At 38.4% G+C, this 13,357-nt stretch overlaps 1 protein-coding gene across 7 annotated transcripts in view; it reads right to left on the bottom strand.

Annotated features, from left to right (window-relative positions):
• The window catches only part of DISP1 (dispatched RND transporter family member 1), a 221,790-nt gene that overhangs the window by 59,304 nt on the left and 149,129 nt on the right, over window positions 1-13,357 (bottom strand). For 5 of the 7 annotated variants that reach the window (XM_005216826.3, XM_005216824.3, NM_001038161.1 and 2 more), the window contains 1 exon segment: window positions 14-539. In XM_005216826.3, the coding sequence (XP_005216883.1) occupies window positions 14-522 (509 nt within the window). In that variant the 5' untranslated portion in view covers window positions 523-539. 7 annotated transcript variants of the gene reach the window in all.

Below are 13,357 nucleotides of genomic sequence, written 5' to 3'. Positions count from 1 at the left end.
GCGGACCACTCACCTGATGTTGGCTATGTGCTGCGGCACGTGCTGATGCTGAAAATGGTCAGGCCACGGATGATGCAGGCAGAAGGATGGAGAGGGCTGAAGACAGCACGTTGTCTGATAAACAGGTGAATGGTTTGGACAGAGAGATGCAGAGTACTCTGAGTGTGGCTGCATGCAACACGAGGCCAAAGCAGGAGGTGCTGCAGGGCCAGCCTCGGGATGGCACTCTTGGTGACTGTCATGGGGAGTCAAAGGGTGATGGTATGGGCAAGGATGGCAGCACTGGGGTAACACCGGAGGCGTTCTTTGGTTGTCTAAAGGCAGAAAGGATGATTTAACAGTGCCATTAACTTGCAGGCATCCATTTGGACTCACTTTTGTTCTGGGTGCTTCTTTGCATGCGAGCTGCTGGGCTGCAGGGTCTCCATCACAGGGGCTGAGGGGAGTAGGGGTGGTAGCTCTGGCTGCGATGCTGCCATTGCTCAGAACCATAAAATCGCTGTTTCCGTTGCTCATAGCCATGCTCCAGTTTCCTGACCCTAAGAAAGAAAACGATATAAAATCAACCACTTACAGTCAGGCAGACAATTATGTAGGAAAGACAGGAACAATATTTTAAAACAGCTCTTTGAAAACAAGGGTTCTTGCAGGAGTTGTGAAAGCATTAGGAGAAGCCCTGCCACGCGTGCAACAGAACCAGCTGGTAAGTTAGCCCTCCTCTTGTCTCCTCCCAGCCACACCAGGCAGAACCCCTCTCCTGTCCCACTGACCACTTCCTCCCCGTGTGCTTAGTCGCTCAGTCATGTCCGACTCTTTGCAACCCCATGGACTGTAGCCCCAACTACTGAGCATGCTCTGGAGCCCGCGAGCCACAACTAAGACGAGATGTAATCAAATAAATTAAAAAAAAAAAAGAATTAGAATATTTTAGGATGGGGGTGGGGAGGTGGTAGAATAGAGAGGGGACTTCCCCGGTGGCTCAGATGGTTAAGCGTCTGCCTACAATGTGGGAGACCTGGGTTCTATCCCTGGGTTGGAAAGATCTCCTAGAGAAGGAAATGGCAACCCACTCCAGTATTCTTGCCTGGAAAATCCCATGGACGGAGGAACCTGGTAGGCTACAGTCTATGGGGTCGCAAAGAGTCGGACACGACATTTACTATTTACTTCACCAATATCATTCTTTAGCTTTTCAATAATATCATGCTTGAGGTGTTCTGATACAGAAACAACAGGCAAAATGAAGGGCGAAGGTGATTATTCGTGAGGGCAATTAGTTGTGTGGATTAAGATAATGTGAATAATCTTAAGAATGTCTTACATCTTTTAAAAATGTCAAGGAAATATGATTTTCCGTCTAAGTCACTTAGGTCTTAGAATAAGAATAAATAAAAGAAAATAGAAACCAATCAGCTAAGCTAAGAACTGTGGCTACCAAGACATCAGATGCAAAAGTTTTATCCCCTAAACAAATATAATGCTAAAAAAAAAAAAAAATAAATGTAAGTTGTCATGATCTTATTAACTTGTTTTCTATGTTATGTCCTATAGGGTAGTATTGCTTGCATGTAAGAAAAATAGTCCTATGGCTGGGATTTGCTTCAAATGAGATTTTTTTATTAATTTTTTCCCATCAAAGGGTCCAGGCCTTAAATATAAAGGAAAAATTAGTGTTCAAATTACCAGTAACATCTTTTTCTGCCTGGTCAACAAACAAAAGCAAAAACAACCTTCTTTCTTACTTTACCACCTTCTGACCAACACACATACAAAATCTGGAAATGCAGTAAGAAAAATGGGTCATCAAATGCTATTGGTTTATTTGACCTACACATGATGCCAAGAATAAAAAAGAAAACCATTGTTTGGCTCACTAACCCTTCTGGCACAGCATTCTTCTCAGTAGACAAAACAACTTCAGGAGAAATCTCTCTCCAGTCCCTCCCCACCTCTGGCAGACACACAGGTACCAGAAGAAATCATCACTCATGAGGACGATTCCTATGCATGTTTTCACCCAGATTATAAACTACTCAACAGGGACCTTTCTGAGCAGAGAATGCCAGAACAATGCATAATATTTCAATCTGAATACTAATACCCAGAAGACACTCTTTGTTGTGGTGGTTGTTCAGCTGCTAAGTCAAGTCCAACTCTTTGTGACCCCATGAACTGCAGCACACGAGGCTTCTCTGTCTTTCACTATTTCCCTGAGTTTCCTCAAACTCATGTCCATTGAGTCAGTGATGTCATCCAACCATCTCATCCTCTGTTGCCCTCTTTTCCTCTTGCCGTCAATCTTTCCCAGCATCAGGGCCTTTTCCAATGAGTCAGCTCTTTGCATTAGATAGCCAAAGTACTGGAGCTTCAGCTTTAGCATCAGTTCTTCCAATGAATATTCAGGGTTGATTTCCTTTAGGATTGATTGGTTTGATCTCCTTGCTGTCCAAGGGACTTTCAAGAGTCTTCTCCAGCACCACAGTTCGAAAGCATCAATTGTTTGGTGCTCAGCCTTCTTTATGGTCCAACTCTCAATCAGTACATGACTACTGGAAAAACCATAGCTTTGACTAAACAGACCTTTGTTGGCAAAGTGATGTCTCTGCTTTTTAAAACACTGTCTAAGTTTGGCACAGCTATTCTTCCAAGGAACATCATTGTTCAGTTCAGTTCAGTCGCTCAGTCGTGTCCGACTCTGCAACCCCATGATTTTAGTGGAAAAGATAAAACATTTATAAATATCAAACATATATATAAATCAAGTAGATGTTACTTCTCTCATCAGCCTTACCATCACTTTTGAAAGTGGTCTGCCAGTCCCAAGTTCCTATTGTAATGACCACTGAGAAAGACTTTGAATTGTAGTAAAATGCCCTGTCCTTCAGTTAAATCACTCCAGGTATAAATACCCACTAAAAAACATCTAATTGATATCCCCAACACAGAGCATTTGTAGTTAAATGTATTATCCAACTAGTGGGAAGACACTGTAGATACTGGTTAAGAGCCCTAAACTGATCCTGGAGGCACAGACTCTAATTTTCTATCTCTCTCTTAATCTGCCATCTCAGCAAGATCTGCGCCCTTAAGTTTCCATTTACTGAAGGATATATCCTTTCTTCTGTTGTTAACAAAACAAAAAGCTGTGTGCAAATGTTCTGAAAATGATAAAACATACTAATCAAGGGCCATCTAAAAAGGCACTGGACTTCATAGAAAGTTAACTGAAATTTAAGATGTTTATTTTCACGGCTAAGTGAAAGACCACCTAGAAAATGTAAGAAGTAATCACTTGATGAGATAAAAATGTAGTCATTTCTCAGCATCAGAAACTCTCGTACAAATGCTCTAGAGAAATCACGGAAGGCACATGCTTTCTCTTGCCTTTACCCATGACTCATGTTCCCAAGACTCCTCTACGGACCTCAGCCAGGCTACTGGAGCTGATGAGATCTGCTGAGAAAATCAGGACCTCCTCTTGGCCCTTTTATCAAGACAGACAGACAGAATAGGAATACTCTTTTTCTGGTCTATTGATTTCTTCTGACCATACTGCTGCTGCTAAGTTGCTTCAGTCGTGTCCGACTCTGTGCAACCCCATAGACGGCAGCCCATCAGGCTCCCCTGTCCCTGGGATTCTCCAGGCAAGAGTACTGGAGTGGGTTGCCATTGCCTTCTCCGTCTGACCATACTAGGTGGGTTAATATCATTTCAGAGAGTTTATTTTGGCTTAATTCAATCAGTCCTACTGCCGCTAATCATAGGTATCAGTTGAGTTAGGCTAGTGAGAAGTATCTAACAAAAATCCTCAAGGTTTTCAAGTGAAACTGACTTTCAGACAGAGTGACCTCAACCTTGAATGCGCGTGAAAGTACCCTGAGACCCCCTCTAGACGCTCCAAAATGTCTCTGTTTCCCTGTCTTCTCATTGACTCTGTTTCTCATCAGGAAAAATAATTTCTCTTTTTCTGTGTAACAAGAATGACAGCTATCATTCTCTCTTATTTTTATTGCCAAAGCATCATTTTGTAGTTACATAAGAGTTAAATAGATTTTTGCAGGTCAGCCAAAGGACCTAATCACGATTTACAACATTTTTTCTAGCGGTGTGGTAAACTGCAGTTCAAGTGCCAAATAACTTACTTACAAATGAACTTTTGGAACATAACTTGTTTGGTAACTTGGAGACTTCTTGTAATGAAGTAGGTATGAGTGGATAGTAAAGAATAATTGAACTATGACTTTGGTTTTATTTGAAGTAACTCACATGAGCTTTCTGAGATTCAGTTTCTTTAAGCATAAACTGGGAACAATCAAATTGCCTTTATAAATAAGTTGCAGATTATGTTAAAAATGATGAAAAAGCAAAAGCTGGCACAAAATTGTTCTCAGAAATGTTTACAGATTAAGTTCAATTAGTGTATCTGTGTAAGAATTCAGGTGACCAGGACAATGGCAAAATTTCCACCTAAAGTCAAGAGTTGACTTTAAGGCCACAAAGAGAAAGACCTTGTTTCTTTAGAACTTTCACCGAAGTTTCTTCACTGAAACAAGTGAAAAAAAATTCGATCAGAGTCAGAAAGAACAGCGCAAGAGATGAGCTAGAGGAAGATTCAACATCATAAAAAGGAACTATTGTGACAAATGTAATGCTATGTGATTACAAATGCAGTGACAGTTATTATTTACCGTGGAAGTTTAAAATAAGTCTTGGATCAAATATAATGAATGACTTTAGAAGAGCTATGTTGAAATCACCTGTTTTCCCCAGGGCCATAACACACAGGGATTGCCAAAAGAAAGCTATTCTTGAGGCGCTGGCTTGAGGTGTGGTGAGGCCCGATAGCAAGTATTTTAGTGCCTTTCCTGTTGTTCATGAGTATAACAAGCCAATATCAATATACCCAAAGCCACTAATCTCACACCTCCTCTTTCAACCTTTCTACTAGCATTTTTATGTCCTGAGTGCTTTACCGGTTCTGAGGCTTATACGGCCTTGGGCCAAGGACCATCTTTTGATTACATTTTAAAATTTAAGATTTTTTTTCTTTGGGCCTCAGTTCTTCACAAGTGTAAATCAGGATACAAATCAATGTCCACCTCATATGACTACTCTGAGAATGTAAAAATATATTTAAAACCATAAAAGGCTATGTATTTACAATGAAAGAATTATTATTATTGCTTAAGTGAGGAGAATATTTAAAAAACATGAAATGATGCTTCCTAGTTTCAAAGCCAAAACTATGTTTTAAAATGGCATCAGTGATATCTGTAGCTTAGAAGAAATGGCCTGGATGAGTCTCAATTTTAAAGCTGACTCTACTAGTTACTGAGTACCTGGGTCAAATTATTTACATTCTTAGAGTCTCAAAGTCTTTACTCTTTTTAGAGTTAAATTGTTTGAAAAGCAAACTAATGTAACCTTCTGAAAGAGCAACATGGCATTACTATTCAAAATGTAAAATACCCTCATCCTTTGACTCGCAATTCTCCTAGGGTTTACAGTTTGGATATCCTTGAGCAATGTGTAAACGCAAATGTCCAGAGAAAGATGTTGACTGCACCACTGCCCGTGACAGGGCAAACTGGAAATGATCTAAATGATCAATAAGGGACTTAAATTCTGTCATATCCATAAATTTGGTATTCTGTACAATAAAAAAGAGTGAGTTAAATCAGGATTACTTCCAGGGAAAGAAGTCCAAAGTAATACCTCTTCATGTGTGAATAAAATCCAGCTGCAGAAGAGCCAATGTGGTATGAATCCATTTCAATGAAAAAGGGGAGAAGACTCACATATATGGTTAGTGTATATACGTAGCTGGTTTTTAGAAGAATATGGGGAAATGCTAACATTGTTTCCTGCTGGAGTGTTGCACTGGGCCACTAGACTGCCCACTACACTGCCCAGTTGCACTGGGAAGTGTAGAGAAGACTTTCATATTTTCCTTTTTGTACTGCTTGCAACTTTTACTATATATGTGCTATCTTCATAGTAATAAAATATTAATGAAACAACATAGAAAGTTTCTAGCATGGTGACTAATAATGAACAGAAGATAATTATCATTAAAATGCAAGAACAGAAACAAACTTACTTTACCTTAAAGGATTAATAGTCATCTATTCACTGGACACATTTTAAATTGTTTCTCTTCCAGTATATATCAGCTGTCTTATAATAACACCCCACTGCTGCTGCTGCTGCTGCTGCTAAGTCGCTTCAGTCGTGTCCGACTCTGTGTGACCCCATAGATGGCAGCCCACCAGGCTCCCCCATCCCTGGGATTCTCCAGGCAAGAACACTGGAATGGGTTGCCATTGCCTTCTCCAATGCAGGAAAGTGAAAAGTGAAAGTGAAGTTGCTGAGTCTTGTCCGACTCTTAGCGATCCCATGGACTGTGGCCCACCACGCTCCTCCATCCATGGGATTTTCCAGGCAAGAGTACTGGAGTGGGGTGCCATTGCCTTCTCCGATAACACCCTACACAACATATCAAATAACTGGATAAAGCAGGAAATCAAAACCTAGCTAAGGAGAAAGAACAGATGAATACAAACTTTTAGGAAATGGTTTTCAATTTCATTGCTTCCAAATTTGGGGAAACATAAATTATTATTTGGTGGACCAAAGCTATCTGTGAACCAAAATTACTATGACTAGTTTCATAAGCATTAAACAGAGAAACAGAGGAGAAATATAGAGGTGTTCCAATCATATTGAAATGTAAAGAGAAAAGTCATCAGAATTCACATATTAGAAGGTTCAAACAATTACACCCTACTCTGGCTTGGGGCTCAGGACACTAACACCTGTAAGATAAAAGGAAATTACCCTGCTTCTAAGACTAAGAGTAGTATCTCATTGAAAATGCTATCATATAATCATAGTAGGAACTGAGGAAATTATGGAAATGTTATTCATCAACATATCATGTATTAAAGTCTGTTAGTGACACAAAACCTACCCAAAAGATGCAATCTTACTATTAATATTAATAAAAGGGTTACAAAAACCTCATGGTAACTCCTTGCAATTGGAAGCCAGAACTGCTGGTATAGCCAGAAAACTGTCAAGTTAAAATCTACACGTAAGAGACTACACAGACATGTTCCAATTACCACAGTAACCACTCAGCGGAGTCATCCCTATCCTTGACAGACACGAGGCTCAGATAGCCTGAAGGAACAACGTCTTCATCCACGTCAACAGTTACGATGGCACACCTCTTTGGTATTGCCAAACACTTTCCCACACATGATCTCACTTGAGCTGATCCTCCTAATAGCCCTCAGAAAAACAGGTGTGGCACGCATTATGGCTCTACTTTGCAAAAGAAAAACTTGAAGTACAGAGTCTCAAATGGTTAGGGTTAGGAAGTCTGATGCTGAGGTTTGAGGGCTTTCTGCTAAACTACATTCCATAAGCTCAATGTATCCAGAACAACCCTTTGCTTCATTAGATTCATAACGCCAAACTTAACAATAAATGGCAAGACTGTATCAAAAACAAGATTCCATATTGTAGACAATCAGCTTTTTCAAGAAGAGTGATGTTCCCTATAACACAGTTGTATTAGACAAAATATACAACACTGATATGGTGTTTTTCAAATGTAGATTCTGATATAGTCCATTTGGAGTGGGGCGACAAAATCTTCCAACCTTCCATACTGCTGGTTCGAAAAAACACTTTGTGTAGCAAGGCAAAGACACAACTAGGCGGGAAGGCTTCAAGAGAATTAGGCTTAAGCAATGGCAAAATGATGCCCAATGAAAGCAGACAAGATAACAACAGAGAAACAAAAGGCCCATTTTTCTAATTAAGACAGAGAAGAGTAACAAATTTTAATAGTAGAAGTTCTAACTGATAACCAAGTTTAATTATGGCTTATTTCAGGCCCCTAAACTGTTGTGTGCATAGAAATAACAACCAATCAGATTTTAATCTTTTTAGTGTAATATATGTGAATTGAAGCACCTTGCCCAGGTAACTGCATGTGACAATCTTTTTCTTTCAAGTGTACTAGATACTGGAAAATAGGAATCCTTCCTTCCTAGAGAGGAAGACTGGATCTTCAGATATAAAGTACCTGAAGTCTTTTTTTTTTTTTCCACATCAGGTATAAAGCCAGTTTGGGAGTACCTCTATTCATTATGCGGAAAAGGTGATGGCACCCCACTCCAGTACTCTTGCCTGGAAAATCCCATGGACAGAGGAACCTGGTAGGCTGTAGTCCATGGGGTCACGAAGAGTCAGACAAGACTGAGCGACTTCACTTTCACTTTTCACTTTCCTGCATTGGAGAAGGAAATGGCAACCCACTCCAGTGTTCTTGCCTGGAGAATCCCAGGGACGGGGGAGCTTGGTGGGCTGCCGTCTATGGGGTCGCACAGAGTCGGACATGACTGAAGCGACTTAGCAGCAGCAGCAGCAGCTATTCATTATGAACCAAACTTGTTTTAATATGAAATCAGTCCCCTAAAATTGTTTAATGGTCTCATTTCTTATCACTGGTACCAAAATGACCTATTAATATTTAGTGCTATAGCCAGAGAATAAATAGCTTCTCTAAATGCACTAGAGAAATTGACAAAGAATATCTGAGGTAACTTCTAGAGTGGAGCTATTAAAACTGGATGGTGGAAAGACACCAGCCAGGTTTTGTCTCTAACTACATATTACCCTTCAAAGGGCTATCCAAATGTGTGTGTGTGTGTGTTTTAGCATCTCACTCTGTCAGACACTTCCCTCACAATACCTCTACAAAGATCTTATTAAACCCATTTTAGAGAAAATTGAAGGTCAAAAATATAGTGTAACTAATCCAAATCACATGCTGGGATTTAATCTCAGACCAGCATGTCTCTGAAAGTAACGCTTCTCTAACAATCTCAAGATGCTTCTAGGGCAATGCCAAGTTCAACTAGCTTTTATAGGACCACTGAAGGATACTGATATAAAATTCAGTCTGAAGGTCCACATGAAAAATATCCTCTGAACTCAATATTTCCCAAGACAGTTTTAAATGGTACAATTCAGCATTCAAGAGTGTGAAAGACATATTTCACTGAATTAAAAGAAGTGCTATCCACCCATGTATCATAAAATGCAAACAGTAAAAAGCAAGGTGATGGATTGATTTTGGTTGTCATGTAGCATTTGGACTATTTTAAAATAACATAATTGTTACCTGGCAGCAAAATCTGTATCTTTAATCAATGAATCAGGTCCTTTTAGGGAACTAAAAAGTGTAGTCTTAAATAAAGAAACAATCTTCTTCCCTTCTGAGACAAATTAAATTTTTCTTTGAGTTCATGAACTTTCTATGGTAAAACTCTCCTTCAATAAGAGCACTTTAAATATCTTCATTTAATCACCTATAAGCATTTTATGTGTTGCAAAGAACTCTACAGAAATAAGGCATTATTGATATCATTTCCCGTAAATCATAAACTGCAATAAATCAGAAGCCATTTTCTCAAGGAAACAATGTTACACCTTTGAGAATCTATACTACTAAACAAACATTTCATAAGAACCCATTAGGTACTACTATGCTTTCCATCACACCATGAGAAAGCAAACTGAGTTCTAGGCAGTCTGAAAGCAAGGACTCACTATTCTTTTACAATGAAAACTCACTGTTTCCTTTAACTTTATATTATCAAGAAGGTAGTTTCAACTTATAATAACAAACCACATCTTTGAAAATGAAATACACCTAACATTTTTATATAACTTCTTAAATAGGATTACACACAAGATACATATTGATAGAGGCACCAATAAATTGCTATATGCTTCACTTTTACAAAAACCATTCATAATACTTGCTGTTTTTGTTCAGTCTCTAAGTCGTGTCCGACTCTTTGTGACCCCACGAACTGTAGCATGCCAGGCTCTTCTGTCCTCTATTATCACCTGAAGTATGCTCAAATTCATGTCCATTGACCAGGTGACTCAGTGGTAAAGAATCTGTTTGCCAATGCAGGAGACACAGATTCGATCCCTGGATCAGGAAGATCCCCTTGAAGAAGGAAATGGCAACTCACTCCAGTATTCTTGCCCAGGAAATCCCATGGACAGAGGAGCCCGGTGGGCTACAGTCCATGGGGTTGCACAAGAGTTGGACCCGACTTGGCAACTAAACAACAATCATAATATTTACAAACAGCTCAATGAATCAGAAGAAAAATTTAAATGAACAGATACAGTTTTGCCCTTGCCCAGATTTACAAAACTGTATTGACAGATAAGAGTTAAACAATGTTAGGAAGATATTATAGTGCCATAGCAAATCTGAAGACCCTGAATTTGGAAAACAGTCTTATTGCTAGATATGAGTTAGCTGAGCTTCATATTATAGGACTGAGTGATAGGAGTTTTATTGCTGTAGAAACATTACTCTCATTTTTCTCATGTTTTATATTTGATGTACCTTTGGTAGCAGGTCTATGTGAGAAGAGAAATGTGGGTGTAAGAAAGTTTATCTTTTATAGTCTGGGATAAATGATTGTCGAGAACATTCTCTTTCCAATATAAACACTTCTCTATCTAAAAATACATTTCAAGAGCCCTATCACTATACTGTAGCTATTAAAGCAGTTTTTAGAGCTCTCCTTTCCAGGTTCATCCACCAAAATCATCATTCCACAAAATACTCACCACTTCTCCCCACACTTAAAAAATATTATATCCATAAGCATCAATGCTCTTAAAAAAGAGAAAGTATTCTTTTGTTTTCAGATTCCTATTTCAGATGAGTTTCAATTCTGTTATGCTGCAACAATTTAACCCTAAATCTGAAGACTGTATGTTCATTTGCATAACTAAAAATATGCAAAATAAAGCTAGAGAAGTTTCTATAATCAGATATGTTGAAGGAGTCTGGGGTTGGTAGATGCAAACTACCACATTTAGAATGGATAAACAAGGTCCAGCTGTACAGTATAGGGAACCATACTGGATATCCTGTGATAAACCATAATGGAAAAGAACATTTAAAACAAGAAAGTATATATATGTATACCTGAGGCACTTTGCTGTACAGCAGAGATTGGCACGACACTGTAAATCAACTATACTTCAATTTAAAAAAAAAAAAAATCAATCTCTGGTCTTTCAAAAAAATTCTAGAAAGCCCCCTAAAAAGTTGTTATCTAACTCAAGAACCAGCTGAGACATTCATTTGGACTCTGCTGCAAGTCTTGAAGGGAACATAATCAATATAACAAATATTCACAAAGTTACAAGTCTATTACAGTGGTTTCAACTCCTTCTACATACTAGAGTCACTTCGGTAATACGAAACAATTACAGACACGGGGCTCTGGTCCCAGAGGTTATGATTTAATTCATATTATAATGGGGTATGGGCATTAGCATTATTTAAATACTCCCCAGATAATTCTAATGTGCAGCTAGGATTGAGAACTACTGATTTATACTTTATTTAATTAATGCTGATTAATTTATAAGTGCAAGCAACTAACTCTCAAAATATTCAATACTGTTTCAGAAAATATTGCTTGAAATGCAGACTGTTATTGTATATTCTAAAACATTTGGACCTGGTACTTCATGTTAGAATGTATTATAGTATTTGGATTAGTTTTACTTCTTTTTGGGTTACCCTTGAGGTTATAAGGGTGGGGACAAGGATGCCAGGAAGAGAAATCCTCAATAACACATTAGTTTGAGAGGCAACAGTGTGAAATTCATGTGGAACAATGTTGTGGAAATACAAAACAACTTGTCACATGGTCTCAATTACTGGGTTGGTCATAAGATGTTATGCAAAAACCTGAATGAACTCTTTGGCCAAGCCCATACTTATGATCATCTGAATAGAGTTTAGAATATAGCCAATTTGACTAACAAGTTTATTTAACCCTCAAGAAAAAAATATCTCCCCAACACCTGGTCAATCTCCAATGTAAAGTCCCAACCCTCTCTATTAAAAGAGCATGCTCCCTAAAGCTTTGTACCAAAAAGAGAAGGAAAGAAAGGGAGAGAGAGAATGAAGGAAGAAAGCAAGAAGGAAAAAAAAGAGAGGGGAGGAAGGAAGGAAAAGGAAAGGAAAAAGAAAGAAAAAGCCTTCTGACTGCATTTTAAACGTTCCAATTCTAGAGTCAGACAGCCTCCAGACACCAGACCTACTAATCTAGCCTGGTATCCCACTAACAACAAAAAAAAACCAATTAATCACAAGATGCTTTGGTAATAAACAGAACCCCCAAGATGTGATAGATCTATCTTTAAGTCATAAGATTTCACCTGAAATTATTTTGCTCTAACTAAAATCACAAAGCATTGAGCAATCTGTCTGTATCACTACAGCTCTTCCCCAGTAGAAACAGAATCATATGACTGAGCTTGACTCATGTTGTTGAACAGAGATCACACAATCAAGTCTAAAGACACCATGAATGTTTAATATTTTGCACATCTCAAAACCTCAAAATTTAGCAGCTCAAAGGAAAACACCATCACAGAGATAAATCAAAATACAAAAATTCTACATCCACATACTGTGAAGCAAAAGAATGTGAAGGAATTTTTAAAACGTCTTTCATAAAGCCAAAACCTAAGATCAATCACCATTAAGCGCTTGAAAGTTGTTTGATTTAAATGGTAATCTGTTGTTTCTTCATCCTACACTTAAGAATTATCTAAGCTTTTCCCACCAATGCTAAAGCATCTGACACCAGGCTCCGCTCCCTGCTGTTCCGTGAGTTTGAGAAGTAGCAAATCAAATTTCCTCAAGCAGCTCCCCAAATGGGTTCTTCCCTGCAGAGTTCAGCAAATCAGGTCTCAGGGGTATCCTTTAGTCTACTGAGCAACTTGGAAGACATATCTCAAGGTATTTGTATGAGACACAATTGAAGACATCTTTTTACTTAAATAAAGGACACTGAGATTTACTTTCAGCTTAGAAATACATCAAATTTTGATTGCTTTTCTTACTTGAATTGGATCAGTAAAGTAACCCTTAGCAAGAGTCTGGGTACACCTTTTATAAATCTTTTTCTATTCCTTACTTAAATTACCATTATAAATGCTTGTGAATTCTGCTGTTTTCTTTCCTGTATGTATTAGGTGAACTGAAATTCCATTTACATTGTTCAAGTGGGAATTTCATTTGCTCACAAAGATAATTAAATTGTATTTTTCAGTTCAATAGGTGAGTGTCCTTATTTAGCAAGCATATAATAAGTACCTACCATGTTCCCTGTGAATAGTGTTTTTGGAATCTAATATGTAAGCCTGAAATAAGTGAGCCTGTTGAATAGTGATTAAAATGATAAAAGAACAGAAATTAAGGGAGAGAGAACAAAAGGCCACCCTGTTC

Source organism: Bos taurus, chromosome 16 (assembly GCF_002263795.3).
Source record: "Bos taurus isolate L1 Dominette 01449 registration number 42190680 breed Hereford chromosome 16, ARS-UCD2.0, whole genome shotgun sequence".
NCBI lineage: Eukaryota > Metazoa > Chordata > Mammalia > Artiodactyla > Bovidae > Bos > Bos taurus.
The sequence above is the reverse complement of the archived record's forward strand: the minus strand, read 5'-3'. Positions and strand labels throughout refer to the sequence as shown.